At 37.5% G+C, this 26254-nt stretch overlaps 2 protein-coding genes and 1 non-coding gene across 3 annotated transcripts; 2 read left to right on the top strand and 1 right to left on the bottom strand.

Annotated features, from left to right (window-relative positions):
• The first annotated feature begins 3288 nt into the window (after positions 1-3288).
• Trnal-cag lies at positions 3289-3371 on the top strand. Its single transcript has one exon. It is a non-coding gene; the product is annotated as a tRNA-Leu (tRNA).
• A 1466-nt stretch (positions 3372-4837) lies between these two features.
• Positions 4838-8662, top strand: LOC115483761. The gene is given in 5 exon segments (XM_030226006.1): positions 4838-5050; positions 5458-5659; positions 7223-7284; positions 7287-7474; positions 7548-8662. Coding segments are annotated over 4 exon segments (1227 nt in total). The 5' UTR covers positions 4838-5050; positions 5458-5489; the 3' UTR covers positions 8355-8662.
• A 5056-nt stretch (positions 8663-13718) lies between these two features.
• Positions 13719-20403, bottom strand: LOC115483760 (serine/threonine-protein kinase NLK-like; the record flags this gene model as incomplete). Its single annotated transcript, XM_030226005.1, is given in 7 exon segments — positions 13719-14150; positions 14153-14181; positions 17428-17521; positions 17600-17627; positions 17629-17802; positions 17891-18482; positions 20348-20403. Coding segments are annotated over 7 exon segments (1008 nt in total), but the record flags the coding sequence as incomplete, so codon positions are not given.
• Between the last annotated feature and the right edge of the window lie 5851 nt (positions 20404-26254).

Here is a 26254-nt window from a genome sequence, read left to right as displayed (position 1 = left end):
AATTTTCGAACCGACGCGTTGCGCTTTGCGCTGTTGACTGCAGCGGCAGCAACAGCAAAGCAAGCAGCAAACAACCTCAAAGTAAGCCGATGGCAAAGCGTCGTGAAGAGTGCAGATTCTGCAGAGCAGCGAGCCTCGCTCACTCTTACTCTCTATCTCTGCTCGCGTGACGTCACAGCAGTCAGTTTTGGAGCGTGTGCAGTGCGTTTCAGACTCACACACACAGCTGTGACGTCGCTGTTAACGCTGCGCATCACCTTCTCGGCACTCTGTCCATGCAATGATCGGCATAGACAGAGAGCAAGCATAGCGCGCATATGTACATATTAGAGAGAGCGCGAGTGAGAGAGAGAGGGGAAGCGTGAGAGTGAGTAAACAGCATTTGCTTGCTGTGTGGTGCGCCATAAAGTTTTGTTTTTATTTCGTGTCTTTTTATTTGTCTTGGCTTCTTCACTTCACACACTGATACACTGATACAATGATACAATGATACACTGATACAAAGGCAGCGTCAAGCCCGCATGCGTGGGTAGCACACACACACACAAACGCACAAGCAGGCGTTCATATGTCAAAGCTTTAGCTGCACGTGCAGTGCGAACTCTCAAAGCGCAAAAACCATAAACAAAACTAAAAAAAAAAAAACAAAAATAAACAGCAAAAAAGTGAAGAGAAGAGGCAAAAATACAAAATTGCATGGCTAATTAAATTTCTATTAGTCAAGCGGCAAAAACAAAAAACAGAAACAAGCGTTTAAACGTGTTTTCAAATTGATTTCAGCTCGCTTTCTTTGTGCCTCAGAGCTCTCGCTTAAACATTACGTATACGCCCCCATAATCGCCCATATTGTGTGTGTGTATATGAGTGTGTGTTATGAAAAGAGCGCAGAACAGGCAAACATCTGAAACAATGAACCTGTTAATTAACTTTGCTCAAATTTGGCATAAAATGTCGCGACTCTGCGCTAAGAGAAAAGCCACTAAGAACATATATAGAATATATACAAATATGTATGTAGATATGTACATAAGTCCAAAACAAATGATTAATGCTTCTAGCTCTTAAAGTGGTCTTTCAATTGTCTGTCTGCCCGCTTTGGCTGTGCGTTTGTCTACGACTCCCAACTTTGAACTTGAAAGAGTCTGTTGACTTCTGCTTTTGGCTCTTGGGCGGGTGGTGTCCAAGCGAACAGCTCATAAATCGTGGCAATGCTGAACAAATAAGCGATTTTATGATTAGATAAGAATCTGTTAAGCTGCAAAGATTTTTTCTAAAAATGTTTATAATTTTTAAAAAATATTGAATAAGTATTGCAGGAGTTATGGAATAAAGGGTAAGTTATATATGAAAAACTAAAAATATATTTATTTATATATTGAAGATCTAGTATCTAGAAGTGATCAAAACATTTGTCAATGTTAATTTTGTGAACAATAAATAATAAATAGATAAAAATAACATATTAAGCAGAAGTTTGGATTATGATTGATAGAATTATGAATTTTGCTTGACAAATTGCATCGTGAATAAGACTAGATAAGATTTGATAAATATTTAGTATTATTGACAGTCCAAAAAAGCCGAGTAGATAAATAACTCAAGTACTTCGAGTCTAAAAATAATTGAAGATTCTCTCCCAACACTGGCTTAATGGCTTAAGCCAAGTTATTAAAGAACAAGTTTTTAAGAAAGGTGTTTGCAAGCCCTTTAAAGTCTTCTTTGACTGCTGATGTTTAGGAAGTTTTGTACAACTGTTATAATTGTTGTTGTTGTTGTTCTTATGGTTGTTGACCCAGTTAACTGGCCATTGTAATGCTAATTTACAAGCAGCCGCCGTGTTGGGCTGCACCCACTGCCATTGCCTGCTGCAATTGGAAGTGGAGCAGAGTGCCACTGCAACTGCAACTGCAACTGCCGCGCCCCGTTGCGCTATATATGTATAATATTTATGTTTTTTTTATATCCATATATTTTTATATACATATTGTGTCAAGCTGACAGTAGCATAAATTTTGATTGATGACTTTTGATTGACATTCGGGCAATTTGCTAATTTTATTTCAACTGCTTTTGCTTGCGCGCTTTATTAGACGAGCCACAAATGCATAGGAAATGGGTCAGTTGTCTAAGAACTTTGTCTACCATTAATCACAATGAATTTATGCTGACACATACCTACATACATGCGCGTGCGTATGTATGTGTGTATGTCTGTGGACATGACATGATGGCTCTGCAAAGTAATCATGCGAATTAATGGATATTACGACTTGTAGAGTAGAGTAGAGTAGAGTAGAGTTGAGTGGAGTAGAGTCGAGTGGAGTAGTTACTTGGCAAGCATTGAATTTATGGTTTCTGAAAGCGTAAACTTTAATTAACTTTAGCTGTCAGGTCAGCCAACTGATTAACATATATAAATGCCTATCAAATGTCTACAATCAAGCTATAAAAATGAAAATATCACTCGAGGCCCCCAGCTCGGCGCTCAAAGTCAAAGTGGAGCAGCAGCAATAGCAGTCGAAGCTAATTGAAATGCATTGAAAGTGCGTGCGACCGGTACTAGCAACAAGTGGCTGCAACAACAAGTAGCTGCAGTTGCAGCAGCTGCGTGTGAAATGTCAACAGCATTGGCCAGGGCGCGCGAAAAAACATTGGCCATTGGCCATTGGCCATTGGCCAGAGTTGACATTTGCTTATAACTTAATTAATTTGCATAACTCATTGAAAATGCAAGACTGCAACAGCCACAGAAACTGCAACTGCAACTGCAACAGTTTCCACTGCTCCAGTGGGTGGTGCTGTCCGTCTGGCCGGTTGCATAACAAATGAAAATAAATATAAAAACTGACAGTTGCCAATCGGCGAACTTATTCAATGTGATGAATGCTTCTGACCTGATTTCGGTTGAAGTTACTTTTCATTATTATTATTGTTGTTATCAATTGCATCGCTGCATTTATCACGCTCGAAATATAATTATTGTTTCATTTTGTTGCACGTTGTCAGTGTGTACACACCTTTCCATGACGCGACGCGACGAGTGCAATTTGTCTTTGCCTCCGGGCGCCACATGCAATTTTTCATTCGCTTTGCGTAGGCAGCCCAAGTTCAAAGAGCCAACTGTGATTGGCCAGCACACATTCACATTCACATTCACACTCGCACTCACAAACACGCACACATGTAGTAACAATATATGCTAAAAATAGAGAAGCCACCATCGAGCCACTGACAATGGCTGTCAGTCACAAAGAATGCCATTGGTTCTTGAGCATGACCACAACAACAGTCAGGATGGCCGAGTGGTCTAAGGCGCTGCGTTCAGGTCGCAGTCTACTCTGTAGGCGTGGGTTCGAATCCCACTTCTGACAAGAACTTTTTAATTTTAATTTATTCTTCTTTTTGTGTTCAAGCATTTTTAAAGTAGTTTATCATTTGTATCTAAATGCTGTGTGTTCACTGGACAATGTACAGCACTTGTTTCAATTGGACTCGTAAGAGGCCATTAAAAATTACAAGTAAATCAATTTATGTGCGCTTAATTGTCAATATTCTAATCACATAATCAGCGGGCTGAGGCAAACGTTTTGCCTTCAAGCAGCACTCGTTGGCTGACTGGCTAACAGTTAAAAGACCACACACACACAGACAGCCAGCCAGCTAGCTGATGATTATTATCGACGTCTGGCATCGCCGCGAGACGCCGTCAATGGCAAACACTTTCAAGTCGGCAACAAATCATTCATTCAATCAAACTAGAGAAACGCGGACTGAACTGAAATGCAGTTTATTCCATTTTTTGTATGTTTCTGACAATTGTTTTTGTATTTAATGGTTTAGGCATTGGCATGGCTGAAAAACAACTTAGAGCCCTATTTGTAATTATGATCGTAAAATGCAATCAGCCGCTTAGAACTGCGAATTAGTCGTCTCAAATTCCAACTTGTTTTTTTTTAATAGCACAATTTACGACAATACTATCTGGTGTCCATAAAAAAAGCCCCGCCAACTATTAAAGTTGTTTAACGGTCGCAAGGCGTGAAGCATTGGGGCTGGTCATAAAGAGGCTGCCGAACAATTGACAAGCCGCAAAAATTGTTTACACAATTTTAATTGACAACTTTGTGGAGAGGAAAAAACTGAATATGAATGATGGCACAAGTCGAGTTGCTTATCTGCAGTTTTCAAGAGTTTTTCTATATATTTATTTATAATTACTGCTGGGTGAGCAGCTATTGAAATTTATGGCCAATTGATTGGCTTTTGAATAGCGTATTAAGCGTGCTTCCAGCAAATTATTATTAATGCACAAAAATTGATTGGGCCGACGCTGCACCTAACACCTGTCGTTGACCAATGTTGTTTATGAAAAGCTTTTAACACTTTTAATTAACATTTTACGAATGCTCACTGTAATTTATGGTCGTCAATTATGATAAGACAAATTAATATTTAAATCTAAAATTGAATTTTTAGTTAATATATAAATTATCTTTGATACCATACTCATATCATACGTATCTTACAAAGCTTTGCGAGCCTTATTCAGAAAGTTATGTGTGAAGCTTTTGTAGTAAATATTTACGATCTCGTACCACAATTTAAAAGCTTTCACCTTGTAGGCCACCCTCCAAATATATATCGCTCTCAGCGCTGAACGGAAGCTTTCCTCTCTACTGAGCGACAATGGAAACCAAGCTTACGAAAAGAAAGAAAAAACACGAGTTATGAGCTTTGAAAGAGCAACAAAAGCGCCAGCCCGACAGCTTTCAATACGTTTTACATTATACTTGAAATGACGCAGGCGAAACTTTTGGCAGTCTTTGAGATACCATGACGTAGCTTGGACAGAACGTAATCCCAAACAAGCGGAGCTAACTGAGAGACACCTATACTATAGCTGCACAAGTAAACGCCTTACATTTGCTAAGCTTTTGAGAAGAATTCAAGAAAACGACCCACAAAGAGCTCTTGATAATCGTGTCAGGCCAAAGCACGCCACAATAACAACGCGCACTGTGGCGTGCAGGAAGGTTATTCAACTCAACAGGTACGTATAGATAGATAACCAAAATATCAGTAGCACTTTAGTTATGGAGCATAACTCAAAGAACAACAACAACAACTCCACAACTACTGCAACATCAGCAGCAATCGGAGGAAGGCAGCAGCTGCTAGCTTTCAACAGCGTAAGCGCTGTTCTAGCACAGAAAAGCTCTTTTTAAATTACAAAAAATAAAGATGAAACTGCAGCGGCAAATTATTATTACCGAAAGCTGCACAAGAGAGCGCTGAAAGCTTTCCACTTTTATTTGTGCGTGAGTATGTGTGTGTTATGTCTTTCTTTATTACTCTCTGATTTTCGTGCTTGATTATTATGCTTGAGTCATGTAAATGTATTTAGTAAATTAGTCTACACTTTATAATCGCTCTCATTAAATTTTGAATTTCTTTTAGATTTCCCCAGTTTTCTGCCTGATCTATTCACAATGAGCAATTTGCGCATTTGCAAAGCCATGTCGCTGCATCCCAGTGCAAACCTCTCGAATCATGAAGCGAAACAGCATTTCATCAATATCAGCTCTAGGATATGCCTAATGCAAGGCTGCATGGCCAGCCCTGCGGAGCTGCGTCGCTTTCCAGTGCACGACATAAATCGGTAAGTGAATACTCGAAATTTCATTATATCTGTTGCATTTAGCCGATCAACATTAAAACCTGTTTATGGAGTTGTTGTGGCTTGCATCAAAGCTTGATGCGCGTCACAAATTCTCTGCTGCATGTATGTATGTATATGTATATACTTATGTAAATTAGTATGTGTGTGTATGTGTATGTCATGCGTGTGTACAAATAATATTCCAGGCAAGCTTACCAAATTGAGAATGAGCTTTTGCATTGGCATCGCTCCTCCCGCCAAGTCAAAGGTTGTTGAACTTTCGGCGCCCGCATCAGCTTCATAGAAAAATTTCAATGCCATGGCAAAAACAAAACACAAATAACAACAACAAGTACGGGGTACGAGCCATGCATGCATTTGTATTGCAATTATGCACATTGTGGGTGTGAGGGAAACAGCGACAGCAGCATAAGAAGCTGCGTCCCACACACACTCCCAGCCGGACGCAGGCAAACGCATAGAAATATTCCCCATCGGTTTATTTTTAGCTCTCTGGCTCTCTTGTAATACGTACAAAACGCGCTCTGTTGGCCGTGAAGTTTGTGCTGCAAAAACAATTTTGTGCACTGGAGTTATTGCCATCAGCATGGCGTTTAGAGTGGACATAAAATGTGGGATGAATTTGAAAATTGGCAAACACTGAAAAGTGTAATATGCATGTAGTAGTACAATTTTCTATAATATTGAGAGCTCAAATACTTAAATTCTTATAGCAATATTTAGTCTCGTAGCAAAATTTCTTAATTGATATATTTAAAATAAAACCAGACCCACCCCAATTGTCTCAGCTGTGGCTGGGCCTATCCATAACGCAAATAAGCAGCAACAACTCTTGTTATTGTTGAAATGGTGCGGGAGGGCGGCGTCAGCAAGTGGAAGCCGGCACAAGACGCAACAAACTTCCGCTCTCGACGATGAAGAGAGCAAGAGCGGCGAAAGCACCACACATGCAAAAACGTGCATACACCGATACAAAGAGTAACAGTGCAATGAGCATAAAAGCGCTTTTTCAGCGACAACTTTTGGCGGCCATGGCAGAACTTTTCACTAGCTTGTGCAAACTTCACGGGTGTGTGCGTGCGAGAGAGCGAGATGGGATCTAATTTTAAAGCTGCACAGGAAAAGCACCGCCAAAAGAACGAAACTTCAATGCAGTTCTTTACAGTAAACAAAGAACTTCCGAAGCGATCGCAACGCTGAGCAGCGCTAGAGTGCAGTATTCGGGTAAATTCCATAGAAAAAAGTTTGGCCTAAGAAAAGAGAGTTAGTATAACGTATGTTGTGCTGTTTTGTGTTCTGTTGTACATTTGTTGTTTGATTCAAAAGCTTCTCTGCAAAGAACTTTTCGCAATTGGTGTACAAATTGCGCTGTTGACCCAAGCTGAGCTTGCAGTTCGACTAACTAGAGAATCGTGCTGCACAACCAATACACACACATGCACACACACTCATACACATCCATACATAGTATACACATGTAAAGCTTACGCTTGTATGTAGCTTGTCCATTTACTGAACAATCGACAATTGTAATTCCTGCAGCTGCAACTATTGGCTACGCCATTTCGGAGTAAGCGACCAACTGGTGCAGGAACTTGGCGGTCTGAAAAGCTGCGCATCTGCTTGAGGCACTTTAGCCAGGGCGAGGCAATGGCCAAGACGCGCATCAAGACGACGCCGTTGCGTTTAAACAAGCCAAACAAAATAACAACAACAGCAGCAACAACAACAACTACAACAGTAGCAACATCTGCCAAACCGATGGCAGATAGCACAACAATTGAGCTGGTCGATGTGAGTAGAATGATTGCAATTCTGAGTCCAAGTCAAATGCCAATCGATAAAGATATTTGCTTTGATCTCTTAGAGCTCCAGTGGGAATTCACTAAAGCAGCCAATGCAGGAGAAGTCGGTGACCACAATAACACCTGTGCCGCAACGCTCTCACTCGATATGCTCCTCCTCGTCCGTTTCGAGTGATGTGCACTCCATCAGCTCTGACTACGAGGCCAGCATGCCGCTGTCCGCTCTGGTGGATGCACATGCTCACAATGGCAACGGGCTGGCGAAGAAGCGCAAACTCTACTTGATAACTGAAAAGTCGGACGAGAAGAATGGCAACACGTTGCCCAATGGGCAGAAGCGAAAAATGTTTGTGGTCGTGGAGCAGGAGAAGGACACGGCTGCCAAGAAGTTGATGATTGTCACAGATAAGCCACAGGCAAATCTCACACAGCATTTGGAAAAGTTTCTGCCCGAGATACTCAGCTGCATACAAGGCAAGGAGCAGGCCCAGGCGAAGGTCAAGCTGCCAACGATCAAGCATCAGGCGGCGGTCAAGCAGGAGCCGCTGGCAACGAAACCAGCTCCACTTCTGCATAAGCCGCACATAACGCTGCCGCCCAAGAAAAATCCCACAAACTTTGTCAAACTGGAAGGATCACCTGGCATTAGTTTACCTACCAGTGTCTCCATTATGCCTATGGAGCCGATCAAGGAGCCGCCCCCCTTACCAGAGACTGAGACCAACATCAATCTCTCACCCGACTTTCGGTTTCTCATGAAGATTCTGCCCAAGCTGGAACAGTTGCCCGAGCCACACAAGCAGCACGTCAAGCGCTCCATACAGATCTTCGTCGAGGAGAGCTACAGCCACTATGGCAAGAAGGAGTAGCCACAACTAGTTATAGAGTTTATCATTTAGTATTTCCGTTAAGGTTCCACTGAGGACAATTTTATAAGAAACCCCTTTAATACATGTGTTGTTTAAGACTGATGCAAAGCGTAACATATATATGCATATATATATTTTGTAAGTACTGCAGTGCAGGTGCAGCCCCTAAAGTTAGTGTTAAGCAAATTTTGTAGCGCCCAACGTACAAGAGACTTGGGCATACCTTTATATATGTAGCCATAAACTTGAATTATAACAAAACTAGTTTAAGCACTGAATACAAGAGAGCTTTTAAGCCAAGAACTGAATGCATAAAATGTGAATTTTCTATTTTCTTGAAGAGCTGAAAGCTCATGTCTTGAGCACAGTGTTCTGTGGCGCCAGCTATTGTACGGCAGTGATACTAAACTTAACATGCTGGCATTGAATACATTTGGCTGTTAACTAGCGCTGTTAATAACATTTACATGTTTGCACATGCAAGCAGTGCAAAGCAGTTCGCATTTATAGAGTTGGTTCGAAATTTAAAATTTGTAAATGAAATGTGTTTTTTACAGCAAGCTGTATAGCTATTGATAGATCTGCATATACTCGCATTGATGTAAACTATTAATGGACTCCACATAGATTATAATACATTAATGTTAATATATTTGTACTGACCTACCTAATTTTCTGGCAGTTACGCAAAATCATATTGGAATTTTCCGTTTTGATTTTTTTTCCCATTAAAAAGAAAATGTGATTTGTTTTTGTTTTCGTATCTTTTGTTTTGCATTGTAATTCCAAAGAACTTTATTTAGTTTGAAAGCATTTTTTACTGTTTTTCTTTTTCGATTTGTTTTTTTTTCTCAGTTTTACGTTATAATATTAGTAAGTCTAATTATTTTGTTTTGTTTAGTTAATACAATGGGGTTAGTGTGTATTATGGTATCAATGTTAAGTATTTATGTTTTATGTAATTCTTGAAAAGTATTTTTTTTTTGCTCGCTTTGAATATAATTTACAAGTTGTATCAATTTAGTTAGTGTTAAACTGGGTGTGTGTGTGTGAATAGGTATACATATTATAATTACATATATACAGTTATCGATCAGTTTATCGATCGCGTGCAAATTGTAGTGAGAGCATCTAATTGAAATGGATTTTTCATATATATTTTTAGCTTTTCAAAATGTGCTACGATTTTCGGTTTTTCTTTTGTTTAATATATTTTCACATATACATACACACTTATGGAGTATATAGGATTTTCCTGTTCTTTTTACAACATTTATCGAATAATGAATATATATTTATATATATATTGTTTATGGCTTGTTAACTACTCGTACATTGGTTTGTGTTCTACATCAAATTTATCTGAGAATTTTGGTAGGAAGGGAAGCGGGTGTGGGCAGGGGTAAGGGTAGGGGGTTGTGGCCAATATAATATTCGTGTTGGGTGTGTGTGTGTTTTGAGTGCTTTATACATGTTGGTATCATTGGGGAGTGGCCATGCATTGGAGGGAGGCATGCATACGCCGGCTTACATCTGACATCTACTCGAGTTGGTATCATCAATGAGAAGCAATCACAAAGTTTACTATATATATTCAGATAGATATATGTTATATACGCTTTATATAATTATTGTATTTGTATTTGTATTTGTATTTACACGATTTCTCGCTGGTTGATCCTACGTAGGACCCGCTACAAGTAGGCTCCACTAGTGGGCTAAGCAACTACGAGTACACTCACAATCAGAATTCGAATGGGGTTTGCGATCTCTACATTAAGCGTGTTCTCTACTCACATTTACATCAAAAACTTTCGAATTTTATCGTTACTGATTTATTATTTTTGTTTCTTGTTTCTGGTTTCGTTCTGGGGTTAAAAAACTGTGTCACAATTTCTACAAACAGCCTTTTGTTAAACATTTATGTATTTTCGTATGCAATATTTGTGTTAATATATTTTCTTTTTGTTTTTGTTTTCATTGAATTACGAATCTTGTTTATAGTTTTCTTTCTTTTTTTATAACCTGAGCGCAATTTTCTTTTCTGTTAAGAAAACGTTTTTTTCTTTGTTTTGCCAAAAATTTGTCTCTTTCTTCTGGCACAAATTTCATTTTGTTTATAAATTGTAGTTATATTTTACCAATAATTTGCATTTGTTTTATAAAATTTATGCGCAGCCGTTCAAGCTGCCTCAAAAATGCTTCTTCAATTCAGTTTTTCGCTTGCCAAAAACTGAAGATTTTTTACCTGTAATACTTGAATAACTGTTGTCTATAGAGAGAGCGAGCGGGAGTTTCAGTTGATCTGCAAATATTGTCCATATATACACACATGCCTATACATATTTATATATATAGCATGCATCGCATATAGTATATATTCGTGGAGAGAATTGCATATATGTATATTTTATAGCTATAAATTCTAATTGGAAATGCATTCGGTTTTACAGGTGGCGACGAAAAGGTGAAGGAAAAAGAAAAACTGGGAAATTGATATGGGAAATGAAAAAGAAAACAAAAAGTTAGCTTCGGTTTTTTTCTTTTTTTATACAAACAGTTTTACACGATTTTTATTTCACTCTCGGCAGCCAACGTCAACTCGTCATATTAGATTAGGTAGTTCATACGTAGGCTCTACTGTATAATTAGCACATATATATTTATATTTATATTCATATTCATATTCATATTCATATTCATATTCATATCCATATTCATATTGTATTTCTATGTAGGTCGAATACTCAGCTCTTAGTTTGCTTCTGCTTTTACTTAGCTTAACTAACAATTAGACATTGTTGAAACTTATTGAAACATAAGCGCCACGAATCCATAGACAAAGTTTATCATAATTATTGTATTGTTTATATTTATATATATATATATATATGTAGTGAAGGTTGTGCAAAAAAAATGTACATGTATACGATTCACTATATAGTTATATATGCATAGATATAGATATATATATCTCTATATATTTGTTGTTTCTTGAACTAAAAGAAATGAAAACTAGTTTCGGCTTATGCTTTAGGTTGGATTACATATATTAATGTATAAGTATTGGTGGGGTGTTAATGTTATGTACACGGTGCTTACATCAAGTCAAACGAATTACATACATACATATATATAGTGTATGCATGTGTGTGTGTGTGTGTGTTTGTCAAATATCCTTAGCTGCTAAAGTAGTTTATAAATTGTTTTGCATTGCATTCGTTTGCGTTTACAATAAGAAAACTAAAAGTATATAAATGTGTGTGTGTGTGCCTTATTCGAGTATGTGTGTGTGTGTGACCGAAAGACTGTTGTCTCCATATATATATAGATGTGTGTTTGTGTGTGTGGATATAAGAAAAAACTGTTTATTTATAAACAAAAGTTTTTTGTGAAAAATTGAAAACAGGAAAAATCGTCGTTATTAAGCTACATGAACAACATATATATATATATATCGATAAAAATATATATATATATGGTTCTACAGTTACTGCAAACGACTTTCCGATTTTCGCTTTTCATCAAGTTTTTCGTTTCGTTTTCCTTTTTGTTTTCTTTTGCTATGAGATCTCCGTGAAAGTTTGAATTCATATTTCGTTTCCTTCATTTTATATCGTCTTTAAGCGTACGCTAAATTAGTTATATATATGTATATATATATGGGTATATATGTGTATATATATATACATAATTAAAAACTACATACATAAGAAAGCAGCACAGTTTAGAGTCGAAGAAATTGGTTTTTGTTTACGATATAGAAATTGGCTTCTAGTTGAGCGCCTACAAATTTCGAGAAACTTTACGATTTATGTCGAAAAGACTTTAAAAATTACGAATACAAATTCACATACATATAATGAATACATATACATATATATATATTCATATTACTTTTGTTTTTTTTTCATATAGTTTGCTACATTTAAATACATAATTCAAGCATTAAAAATGGATTTTCGCTACGTTTTTTTTTCAATTTTCCTGACTTTCTTTTCTTTTCTATGTTTATTGCATATTGGCGCGCTTGTCAACCATCTCTTTTGCAAGGAAATGAAAGAACTCAGTCTTAAACATATACATATATCAGAGTTGGGTGGAACTAGAGCTGCTATAGCATGGAGCTGCTGCTTGAAGATGTTGTGGGCGGTCAGGGGGGGTTGGGGTTGGGGTTCAATTAAACTATATTAGAGTTAAACTAATTAGGATTTAAGAACTAACTTTGAAATGGCCAGGCGTTCGGCAGACAGCGAGCAAGGCAGCGCGAGTGCACTTTAGCGAGTGCTGACTGTGCGCGAAACGCCTGTGCGCATTCACTGGGGGGCAGTGTGTCGTCCACTTGTTGGTTTTGCTTCTGCTAACGTTGCAACGTGTCTGAGTGCGAACTAAACGAGCTTGCCACAAGCAAAAGGCAAAACAATTTGAATAAAAGTAGTACAAAAATTAAGTGTAAAATTTAAGTCTAACAACTAATGTGAATACATGGGCGTAAATTGTCATAAACTAGGCATTAGGCATTAGATTAATACAACTTAAATTTGTTTAATTGTTTAATTGCATAATTGTTTGCGATTTATGCAGTTTAATCAGTCCACGGTTAAAAATATTTCAATGTGTTTCGAAAGTTTTTCGTATTTTCGCTACATAAACATATATGTATATATATATATATATATATGTGATACACAGATACAGTTATACATATACAAACACACATTCAATATATGTATATATATATATATGTGCAGAGTTTCACACATATATATATTTATATATATAGATATATTTATATATATGTGTGTCTTCTAAGAGCTTTCTCTATAGAGATTTTTACTACATATAGTTAGAAACCAGTTTCAAAATTGAAGCGCAAATATATGAAAATAAATTGTGTGTTTTTTAATTAGTTTTAGAAAATATTAATGTTTCATTCATTTGTTTTAGCTGCTACACATATACATATATATATATATAGAGAGAGTTCTATAGTTTTATCTAGTTATACACAGAAAAAAATAAACAAAGTGTGTGTGTGTGAGGTAAATTTGGCAAACAAATTTCTTGTATGTGTGTGTAATATATTTAATTTTTAGTATATATATATATATATATCTTTTGTGTTTTGCACTAATTGCTAATTTAATTTACATTTATTTTGTGTTTTTGTTTTTAAAGCGCTTAAAATAAAAAACATTTTGCAATTTCTTTTATAAGACCCAAAAATTTATGTTTTTTTATATTGAATTTTTTAGTTTTTTCGTCGTTCTTTTGTCTACCAATTTTGTCAAGCGCAACAAATTGCTGTAATATGTTGCTTATATTTGTGTTTTTCTTTGTTTTGTTTATAATAATTTTGTTTGTTTTCTCGAATTTGTTGTGTTCTTTGTTTGTGCCGCAAACAATTTCATTTGTTGTTTGCTTTACTTTACTTTTACTCTGCTTGTTTTTTAGACTAGTTTCAGTTGAGTTACGTTACATTTTGTTTGTTGTTTGTTTGTTTGTTGTTTTAGTTTCGGTGGTGGAATGCTTTAACGTTTAAACAGACAGCGCTGAGCAAAACTGTTGTTGGCGCTTTAAAATTTAATCGTTGTTATCCCGAAGCGGGCCTGTTGCGGAGCTGCAACTCGCTTGCTCCTTGTCCATATGTGATCTAGCCAGAAATATATATATTCATATATAAATCTAGGCTATTGTTGTTCAAGTTGTTGTTGTTGTTGTTTGCTGAGTGTTGCTTTTGATATTTTAGGCAGCAATCGCCTCATTTTGCCGTCATTCCCATTGATGTGGCGAAGGCGGCAGCTCCGAAGGATGTGCCACAGTTGAGCTAATTTTTATGGGGTAAAAAATTATAGAAAATAAACCAAAATTAGTCAAGTCTAATTGGGCAAAGTCGTCGTCGTTGAAATACATTTAGATAGAGCGCAGAGCACATGCAACAAACTACTAAAAACTAATGAATACAACACAAAAAATAAATACATAAAATATAATAAAATATTAAAGCCAGAGTTAAGCCCGCAGCAGAAGCACAAAAAACAACAGAAAGCAAAAAACTATTAATTATAAATAAATGAAGTAAATGAAGGAAAAACATATAATAGAAACTACATTTAAATAGATTTCGAGTTACAACAAACAAAACAAAAGAAAATAAAATTAAATTAAGTAAAATAAATAATTAATAATTAATTATTAATATAATATATTTATAGAATTTAATGTTCATTATTTTATTATTATTTTTTTGAAGACTTGAAGTGAAAGTTGTTCAAGCGGTATTAGTCTACTTTTGTTTTGACCATTGTCACTGCTGCTCAACTGCACTGATACATACATATACATATATAGACATATATGGCATATATGTATATATATATATTTCTAATTTTTCAATATGCATTTTGCTGTTTGTTGTTGCTGGCAGTGTATTAAATGTAGTTGCAAATGTTTTCTTGGCCAAATTCATGGTACAGAGGGGCGGGGGCGGTGGCGGGTTCGGGTCTAGTATGGGCTGTGATGTAGTAGTCTGTCATATGGCTAATGGCTAATTGCTGATGATTCGGTTACAGAAAGTAAGGAAAGGAAAAGATAGTTTAGGCAGGCCGAATCTGGAAAACTCTTGCAGTTAAATATAATTTAATATTATCAAATTAATTATGATTTAACGTATGTCAAAGTTACAGTTAGTTTTTTAAGCTAAATCATGTAGACTTTTAACTAAAAGTTAGTATTTAGGTATGAAAATCTGACAATATATCTATGGCAGCTATATGACATAGTAATTTGAATGATCCTAGAGCATATGCCTGCTATAAGGCTGGGAAGCAGCCGTACAAAGTTTCAGCTGAAAAGCTTCACTCAAAGCTGAGTTCACATAGTTATAAACCGAAGGTAGAGAGAAAGGACTTGGCTTATATAACAGTTGTTATTGAGAAGATATAAAAAGCAACTGTACAAAGTTTCGGTTAAAAAACTTCACAGAAAGCTGAGTTCAGATAGTTATAAAGAGTATGTAGAGAGAAAAGATTTCGCTTCTATAACTGTTTTCATTTTAAAGTTATATAAAGTAGCTGTAACAAGTTTCAGCTGAAAAGCTTCATAAAAAGCCTAGTTCTGATAGTTATAAAAAGAAGAAAATGAGAAGAGACTTGGGAAATACGAAAAAGAAACATTTGCTGTTACTTAAAAGAGTTTTCTCTAGGAACTTATATATGTTGTATAAGGTTCTATTCAAGTTATAACTGCAAGAATATTCTAGTTCTTTTTAAAGAGAAAAAATGAAAATTTACATTTATTTTATAATGGGCGTGTCTCTGTGTATATGTGTGTGGGTGTGAATGTGTGCACATTTTATGATTTAAAATTGATTAAGAATTTGATATATATTTATGCGAATATATATATTTATATATATATATGGTTTATATGGTATATGAGTTGCAGAAAGGTGAACATAAATTGGCTATGGGTAGAGAGATATATGAATATATATTATATATGTGGGTTTAAGATTACATTTAATGCTTTGCAGGGTACTTTGCTCGAAATGTCTATGAAAAGTGGTGCGTATTTTTCTTGTATTTTTTTAGTATTCAAAAATTTTGATTTCTTTTGAGCCAATTCCACTTTTTTGTTTTTGGTAAATTTTGTTTCAATTTGGTTTTTTTTTTTTTTGCCGACCAATTTTTGTATTTGACATTTGAAGAGAGTTAGAAATTTGCCAGTTTTGGTATTTTTTGATTGTTGGTATTTTTTTTCTTTCGTGGTAAATAACATTTATGTACACAAATAACCCATTTAATAATAAATGTAAGGAAACAAAAGAAATTATAATGAGTTAAGTCATATTGCACAACTTAAGAGTATTATAAGAGGTTTTTATACACATTTGCATTTAACAAACAGAAAAAAGAAGAAGATATGTATTATATAAAAAAGAAAGAGGAGAATATACATATATATATATATGGTGAACATAGGTATTAAATCATATTTATATAAATTATAGAAAAAAAATTATAAATGATATTTTTTTTTGTTTTTTTTTTAGCAAATGTATTAGAGCAATAAATGTAGTTGCTTGATCAACAGACCTAAAAGATTCAAGAGTTGCTGCTGCCGAGGCACCCACAATAGTGTCGTATCGATATCGATATCGATATGCGATATATATCGATGAAATGCGATTCTTGGCATATCTTTCGCTCGCTTTCTCGCCCGCTTTCTTGATCTTGCTTGATTTATCTTTATCTGTATTTTGCTTTCTTTTCTTTCTTTCTTTCTCTGGCGGCTTTGGCTAGCTTCTCTTCTTTTCTTTTCTTTTCTTTTCTGTTTTGTGACCTTCTGCTTGGATCTGTTTTCTGTGTTTCTTGACTTGATTGGTTAATATTGGTATATCGGTACGCGCCTAGTATATATACTTGGTCTTTGTCTTGGTATTTGGCCTGTGCAGCGGCGGCGGCGGCAGCGGCGGCAGCAGCAGCAGCGGCAGCAGCAGCGGCAAGCGACAGGAGCAGCAGTGCAAGTTGTGGTAGTAGTGGTAGTAGTAGTAGATATTCTCATTCTCATTGGCTTAACAACGCAAATATATAAATTAAATTTGATAGAATTTATTCAATATTAATGTATATCGATATCGATATATGTATATAAACGATAGAAAAAAAGAGAGAAAACAAAAAAATAAAATTATTTTAAAATATATATTATATTATATATAAAGATAGATAAAGAGAGAGAGAGAGGGAGTTAGAGAGAGAGAGAGAGAGAGAGACGATTGTGGACTTAAAGCATTTGACAAAGTTAAACAAAGAGAACGTTTTCTTTTAGAAAAAGAAAGACAGATAGAGAGAGAGAGAGAGACAACAATGTGCGCGAAAGAGAGAGAATTTTACTTATCAACTGAAAAGCAAATTACGAATTCATTTTTTTTTGGAACAACAACAAAAAGTTAGAGAGAGACAGATAGAGAGAAGGAGAGAGAGAGAGAGATAGTTTTGAAAGAGTGGGACGAGTGGGTGGGGAATTGTACGCAACGTGCAGCGTGTTGTATGGCTGTGGTGCAACTCACCTGGCAAAGCTCTTGAAGGCCGCACTCTGCGGATTAATGCAGAGCGGCACACGGCCCGTCTGCAGCTGCTCGGCAATGAATTTGTGCATTTCCTCTGCAAAAAACACGAGTTGGAAATTTCTTCATTTATAAAAAGTTTCCGCCAACTTTGCGTTCAGTTTGCGCGACTTACCCTTCACCTGCTGCACGGAGGTGAGCTTTGCGCTCCCATAAATCATCGAAGGGCTGCCCGGCGGAGGGCTCAAAGTCCGCCGTATACTGACGCATTCCAGCTGAGGTAGTGAAACAGCATTTGCACATGCACGAATGATAGCGCAGACGACCCTCATCCAGATACGGATGCGCCAGAGCATCTGTCACCGAAATGCGCTTGTCCTAAGGAGCGGGAAGAGCAGAGAGTGGCGAGTGTTATAGTTGTTGCAGAGGAAAAGGAATGAGTGTCGCTTAAGCCAGTCTGTCTTACCGGATCAAAGACTAGCATCTGGCAGAGCAGATGCACCGCCTCGTGCGTGGCATGTGAGCTGAGCGTGTAGAGCACCGAGAACGACGGCGGCTTGGGCGCCCGCCTCAGCATGTGTGTGCGTGCGCCCTCGCACGCATGACGCATATCCTCCATGGTGGGCGTGCCCAGCAGCTCGGTAATCAGCTCCAACTGCTGCACCGGATTCTGCGCCTGGAACAGTATGCGCCGGCCCAGCAGCTCGCCAAAGATGCAGCCCACCGACCAGACGTCCACGGCCGACGAGTAGTGACGAGCGCCCATGAGTATTTCGGGTGCTCGATAGTACTGTGTGACCACCTCCTGGGTCATGTGCTTGGCCTGGTCGGGCTCCTCGACGCGTGCCAGCCCGAAGTCGCATATCTTGAGCACACAATTCGAGTTGACCAACAGATTGCCCGGCTTGATATCGCGATGCAGTATCCTGGCCGAGTGCAAATACTTGAGTCCGCGCAGTATCTGATAGAGGAACACTTTGATGTGGTCCGCCGATAGATGCTGTGGCGACACGATGATCTTGTGCAGATCCGATTGCAGCAGTTCAGTTATCACATAGCTAGAGTTAGGGAGCGCGTTAAGGAAATAACCAAGTGCCACATGCCATGCGCCATGTGCCTGCCGAGTGTTGCTTGTCGCCCCCCCTTTTAGCCCAGTTTCGAAAAGTTTTGGGACTTGTTTGTTAGCTTTAAACTTTTTCAATTAAGTAGTTGCACGCTTCGGCTCTGCCCACAACTTTTACGCGCTGAAAATAGATATTCACGTTGGCCCAAATCAAAAACAAAAAAAAAAACGAAACGAAAATCTGTGACCCCAAAGGATGCGGTTTTTGAAGCTTTTTGGATTTGCCAAATTGTTAAGTTACTTAGGTGGGCGAGAGAGTGTGTGTGGGTGTGTGTGTATAGGTGTGTTTACTTTGCAAATATGTCAAATCTGCTCATAGCTAAATCCTCTGCTTGATTACTATTTCAACTTGTTTCTTTACACAAATGGCTAAGACAATCTTTGCTGTTGGCCAACTTATTACAGTTAGCAATTAGCTTTGTTAGCACTTGCTTAGCTAATAACAAACCAGACTTGCTTTAAGTATATTTAAGTATATATCAATGCAATAGCCTCTTCTGGCATAGTCTAGTTGAGCCTCTCTAAGGCATCTCTAGCCTTCAAACAGCTACCCCAAGCTCAGCTTAGTTTATTGCACACTTTAACAGCTTCCTTTAACTGAGTTGCATGTCTATGATTTAGCAATCCATTTCGTACTACTTCGCAGCTTCTATACAATTTATTGGCTGCTTCTCTGATTGTCTCTGCTTGGCTCTTAGATTGAGCATCAGCTCATTTGCTACTCAACTCACGTGTGGCTCTCAGATTCCTTAACATTTTAACTACCTACAATGGTAGCTACATAGCTTGGCATGCATATAAGTCGGCTTAAGCATGCTGCTAGCTTCGATTCAGCTTAGATTGCTTTGCTCTTTGGCAGTTTTTCTTGTAATCAATCTTTGCTCCTCTTCATTTGTAAAACATTTGCCTATTTTTCAGCTGCTATTACATACTTTGTATGTCTTGTCTATGATTTTTAGCTTTAGCTATTCATCTGCTCAATTCGTATGCTACATTTGAAGCACTTTCATTGAATTCTCTGCCTATAATTCTCGAGCTTTCAACTACACTCAACGATTTGTCTCATTTTACTCAAGTCTAACTCAAACTGAGTTCATTTTTCAATAATTCAATTCACTCTTCTCTTTCATATGCTACTCTCCATACACTACTTTTTATATACTACTCTTCAGATACTCCTCTTCATATATTCCTCTGTATACTTTACTCTTTATCTACTCCTCTTTATATACTGCTCTTCATACACGTCTCTTTATACACTACTCTTTATACACCACTCTTCATATACTCCCTTTCATATACTCCTCTTCATATACTCCTGTGTATATACTACTCTTGATCTACTCCTCTGTATATACTACTCTTGATCTACTCCTCTTCATATACTACTTTTCATTCATGTCTCTTTATACCCATAGTCTTCATATACTTCCTTTCATAGACTCCTCTTCATATACTCTTGTGTATACACTACTCTTCATATACTCCTTTTTATATACTCCCTTTCATATATTCCTCTTCATATACTCCTCTGTATATACTACTCGTTATCTACTCCTCTTTATATACTCCCCGTCATATACCACTCTTCACACACTCCTCCTCACATGCTACTAAATTATGCCCCAAACTCCGAGCTACAGCTCAAAGTTCTCTCAGCTCAAACACTTAGCTGAAGTCTGCCTAAACCAAATTCAATTCAATTGCAATTACTATGAAAGGCAATTTAAAACCATTAAAAATGACTTAATTTTAAGTGCACAATGCGGTTTATAGTTTGTGTTGTTGTAAAAAGGATACATTTCCTGAAAGAAGTCCAAATGTGGTGGCTGTAAAATGTCCAAAGCTGACAGCACCTGCAAAGAGAAACGGAAAAGAGAGAGGAGAAATGTTATAGGTGTGTTTCGTTAATAAATCTCGACACGCATGCAACACAATGTTGTTAATATAGACGAGTGTGTTTATTGGTTGTGGCATTAGCCACATAAATCTTAAAACAATGCTGCAGCATTACACCTACACAACGAAGGCGCAATGACGCCCATTCGAGCGGCTGCCTGCCTGGCTGGATCTTGTGGTTAAGATCATAAATTATGCACTCCAATAAAATATAAATAAAATCAAAAGCTCGCAGCTAGCAGCGCATCAAATGCGCCATTTAGTTGCATGTTAAGTGTCGCTGCCAGGCACTAAAATGCCACAAAGTTCAGCTGCAGCAGCAGCAACTTGCAACAACGCTGACCCGTTGATGATTGTTTAGCGGCAGATACAAGACACGCCACTGTCTGTGGCAGTCGCTTCGGGGAGTTCTGTCTGTCTGTTCGTCTGTCTGCAGCAAAGGCAACGACTCTATAAAAAAAAGAGCCAAACCAGCAGAAAATAATAAATAAAAAACGGGACGTACCGGCAAGAACTTGATGGACAGCAGCACAACGAAGAGCAACAGCAACCGAGTTGGACAAGCGTCGACAGAGCCAAAGCCCTGAGCTGGAGCTCTACCTTTGTCTGCAAGCCTGAGCTGCAGACAAGCGCTGATTTATTTGCTTGCGGTCAAAATGATGAAGGAACTTGCCACAAAACCCCAAATGGCAATCTAACAGGCTGTGGCAGGCAGAGCTTGCATGTGTTGCAACAATGCCATGTGTGTGTGTGTGTGTGTGCGACACATGCGTGGCTGAAACAAAGCTTGAAAATCAATTTTCAATATCATTCAAGCAGCTCAAATCGCTCGCATTTCAAGAAAATGCCCAAAAAAAAAAACAACCAAAATGCGAATTGTTGCGTGTGGCAACAACAACAACAACAACAAGCGCAAAAACAATCCATATGTGTGCACATATTTGTTGCACAACTCACACACATTGTTGCTGCTGTTGAGCTCTCTTCCCCAGCTGCCTGGATCTGTCTGTTGGCCACAAAATTGTTGCAAAGTGCTTCAACAAACACACAACGCAACACAGCAGAGCACAAAAAGTGCCGCCGCGTTGCTAAGCCGTCGACTTCGACGTGCTTTTTTTTTTAAGTGGCAACAATTTTTAGCCTTGTTGTTGTTGTGTTCATTTACGAAGCTGAAGCTGCCGCTGCCACTGGGTCTGGGTCTTTCGAGGGTTTCGCTGCGTCGTCGTCTTGGACTTTGGCTTTGTTTTTGGCTCGCTTAAGTTCGCTTGTAATATTTCTCGCGCTGCTTGCAACTTATAAACTGCATTTGTTGCGCTTGCGGTTTCACAAGCAGCAGCAGCAGCAGCAAAAGAACAGCTTAGGGCTAAACATAAAGGTAGCTGCACAAAACGAAGCATAAAAACTTTGACTTACAAATTTACTCCAAATTGTTGCAGAAATTTAAGACAGTGTTATAGAGGGACTACCTTTAATGCTGATATATATTTATATATATGCATATATATCACAAATCTCAGCTCTACACTCTTTACAAAAAACTTGCCACTCTAACTGCAGTTAGCCCCCTTTTTTGGGCAGTGCACAATGGCAGCCCTGAGCGCTTTGCTTTAGTCGCCTTCCGCTCGATGCGCACATAATTTTTTGCAAGCTGAATGTTTTTGTTGCATGCAGCTACTACCTACCGACACTGCACTCTTGCCCTCACACGTGCAGCGCCGCGTTGCAGCTAATTAACATCTGCGCTGTGGCAATCAGCAACCAAATTTATGCAGCTCATATTGGCCGTCATTTTTGTGTCTTAGTCTCGCTTCTCGCTTCTGTCCTTGAGGCGCAGCAGCGCTGGGCCAGAGATGCCAAAATCTAAAGAGAACAATCATAAAGGAGCGAATAAGTGTGCTGGGTATGCACGACTAGCAGATGCCTGACAGCAAGTTGTTGTTGGAAGTACTCAAAGTTTTTTGCTGGCTTAGGGATTCTTGTTTTAAGCTTTTTTGATTAAATTTTAAATTTAATTTTGTTTTCATATTTAAGATTAATTTTATATTCTAATTTTAGACAAATTTATTGTGAATTTTGTTACATTTTTATCAAAATTCTTATGTAGAATTTGAATTTGCTTGGAACTGCCATAAGTGGGACAAATTGATAGGATTTTTGAGTTTGGGCTCATTTTCTGTTAATATTTTTGCTATAGATTCATTCTACAGACAACATTTATATTATTTTGAAATACTTTTAAATTCTTGCTCATTTTTAACAGCTTAACGTTTTTAATCTTATTTATTTTCATAAAAACTTTCAGTTTTACTAACTTTATAAGTACTTAAGTAGTTTCAAGTTAATTGAACAGAAATTAGAGCAAATATTCAGTTAGTCAAAGTGATGCACAAATCAAATTGCTTTACATTTATAAAACTGAATAGTTTTGCATCTCAAAACGTGCTCCATTAAGTCCGTTCTGCCTTTACTTTAAATTTCCAAAGCTAAAATGAAACTATTTGTTTCTGATTTATTTACAAAATAACGCTCTCTAGCTGAAGACTTAATTTAAAGGCGATCTTAAATAACATTATATCCTCTTTGAAGCACTCTCGATGCAGCTTCAGTTCGTACAGAGGGCAAACAGTTGCTCTAAAGCTAAACTAGGCGTGTAATAATAATAAACACAAATAGCAGCAGCAGCAGCAGCAACAACAACAACATTTAACGAGCTGTGCAAACAACTTAGACAACAACTTTGCAAGTTGCAAGTTGCAAGTGGCAACAGCTGTGGCAGCACATTTCAAACAGAGACAAAGCGAAATGGAGAAGTAGAAAAAAAGAGAGACTTGAAGTATGTTAAAGCTAACATAATCAAGAAGAGCATCTCTTCTTCTTCTTTCTTCTGCCACTTCTGCTTCTCGTTTGGCCCCTTTTTAAACGATTTCAAGTGAATTTTTTTCAAGTCGCGTCTCTAAACAAAAGCAAAAGTGTTTTTTCCTAGCGACATTTTCATTCCAAGCTAAAATTCTAGCTAAATAATTGCTGCAGCAGCTGCTGACAACATTTCCAGTTGTTGTTATTGTTGTTGTCGACTAATTAAAACGCCACAGATTTTTGTAAAACAATTTTATCAGCTGCTGTTTGAGCTTGTTTCAACCTTGGGCAAATGAGCAAATGTTTTTGAACTAGGTTGAATCTGCTCTGAAGCTTTCCAGCTAAAAAGAGCTAGCGTGGGATTCTGAATACTCTATATACATATATATATATATACATATATATATATATATATATAAAATTATCTGGCAACTTGAATTGTTGGAAATGAAATTGACATTTCAATTGCAATTTGTGTAGCGCCTCGAAATGATAGCAACAAAAAATTTGCATGCAATTGATGCCAGGCATCAAAAACTTGAGGAAAACAAACTCAATCATTTAGAGCAGCTGCAAGGGGCGCGAGGGGCGTGGCACACACACACACACTTCATCGTCGTCGTCGGCTTTGGCTGCTGCATGTGAGAAATGCTTTTGAAATTTGCGCCACGTACGTTGCAAAATCTTTTATTGAAAATCGCAATTGAAATAAGCAGCAACAGCAACAGTGCATAATGGGGCAAACATTTTGCAGCGATTTGTTCAAATGTATGCCGCACACACACACACATAACGCAAACACACACACACACACACCACATTTGGTATTCTGCGCCATATAATGCCAAAGCAATTGAGACGATTGCCAGTGCCTGCGCTGTCACTCAAAGAGCTGTTGCTGTGTGTGTTGCCAGAGTTGGCAATTGACAGGAAGCAAACAGAACTGTCTGCCAGGACTTACACAGCCAAGGAAACGAAGCAACTTCTATAGAACAACGAAAAGCGCAAATGCAGAAATATCTATAAAGGAAAACCATTAAAAGTACAACAAATTGTGGCACAAACTAAGCTCAGCATAGCTTTAATAACTCTAAATGAATTTTCATTAATTGTGAAATTATATAGCAGATTTCAAGCTAAAACTCTTTGGGAATTCTAAGTGAAGCCAGAATTAGCTTTGACAAGTATTTCATATTGATTAACTTAAGTTAAATCAAGGCTGACAACTTAGAAGCCAATAAAATAAAAGGCACAAGTTCGAGTCACAAATTGCTGTTAGATTTTAGTTTAGCTCCAGTTTAAGCCACATCTAATGCCATATGCAAATATAAGTCTCAACAACAATCTGCATTTATTGAGCCCACATCTCAGATGGCTTTAACAGACGGCCTCACAGCCAGCTGTGCTCAGCTATTGAATATAACGTCTCGAGCTTCAGGTTGATTGCACTTGCTTAGCTATGCGATGCGTCGCAACGTTGCATGTAGGAAATGAATATGGAATTGCAACAGGAACAAACAATAGACAACAACAACAACACGAGACGCGCCTCTTTCATAGCTTTCTTCTTCTTTGCTTCTTTTTCATAAAGCACTTTGCATATTAATACAACATTTGCATAGGTGTTGCCAGGTGTTGACATGTGTGGGCAGAGCGTGCCTCATTAGGGCAACTCTGCCTCGATTGGCGTTGCATCACTTCTGGACAAATTAATAATAATAAATTAATAATAATAAACTTTGCCTCGCTCTGCACCCACGCGCAATTTATTTGCGCCTAATGGAGCCGCCCAGTGTTGGAAAACGCTCAGAGTGTTAGTTGACATTTGCAGCCAAGGCTACGATCATGTGTGGCAAATGAGTTTCGTCTGAAAGGAAGTTGAAGTTGAGTCTAGACAAACTTCAATTTGACATTTTAGCCATGGCAAATGTCAGTCAAAGTTGATTGAATTATGAAACTGAACTGAATGAATACCTTGAAAGTATCTATAATAATATATACACTTTCAGGTTGATAAGTCTTCTTCATAAATTGCTTGCCTTGAGTAGCTAAGGAGTTGATGCTGGCTTTAGCTGTGGAAACTTTATAAACTGTAGAAGCTTTGTATAAATTAAGATTGTCAAGAATCTAATTCTTATTCTAATTTATCATAACTTCTTCTTTATAATCTAATCTATTCATTTTCAAGCAGACATATGTTGCTAGAAAACTTGGATAAAGATATTAAAAATTTCATGCTGACAGCTTTAAAGCTAAACCAAATCAGAATCAACTCAATATGAACTTATCAATATATATATATTATCAATATATACATATATACCTTATCTAGTCAAGCATATCTGTCAAGCGTAACACATTTCGTGTCAAAACTTTATAGTTCTCTCTTAGCAAAAAGTGTATGCAAATGACAGCATCAGAGATCGCTTGGTCAGTGCACGTGCTCCAGACACAAGTGAACTGAAATATTCAGATATAAATAAATTAAGGCAAATCGCCGCAAAGTCACATAAAATTGGCCATAAAAATCGCAGCACAATGCAGCTGTCGGGCTCTCAACGTGCCCCTTGCCCCGTCTCTCTTCTAGGGTAATATTTTATTAATAATTCTAAATGTAATATGAATAACAATAATTCTTTTACGTTTTGCTGCCATTTGGCTTTGTGTGGCATGCTGTCTGGTGCCTCACTCTCGCCCTCTCTCTCGGCCATGTTAACAAATTGCATGCAACAAAATGTTGTGCAGCTTTGTATCTCAACTTTATTTTTTTTATTTTATTTTTGCTTTTCTTTACAATTTGTTGTGCATAAAATTTGTTTGTCATAAATTTTTTGGGCCCGACAGCCTTTGTGGCAACAGAAACTGGCAAACTGGCAGCAGTGAGTGAAGTGGGCGTGCCTGATTGTGGGCGTTACTTAACAATATGTGTATAAATATTCAATTTGTTGTTGG

The sequence above is a fragment of the Drosophila hydei genome, unplaced genomic scaffold, assembly GCF_003285905.1.
Source record: "Drosophila hydei strain 15085-1641.00,03,60 unplaced genomic scaffold, DhydRS2 tig00000016-arrow-arrow-pilon, whole genome shotgun sequence".
In the NCBI taxonomy this organism is placed as follows: Eukaryota; Metazoa; Arthropoda; class Insecta; order Diptera; family Drosophilidae; genus Drosophila; species Drosophila hydei.
The sequence above is the reverse complement of the archived record's forward strand: the minus strand, read 5'-3'. Positions and strand labels throughout refer to the sequence as shown.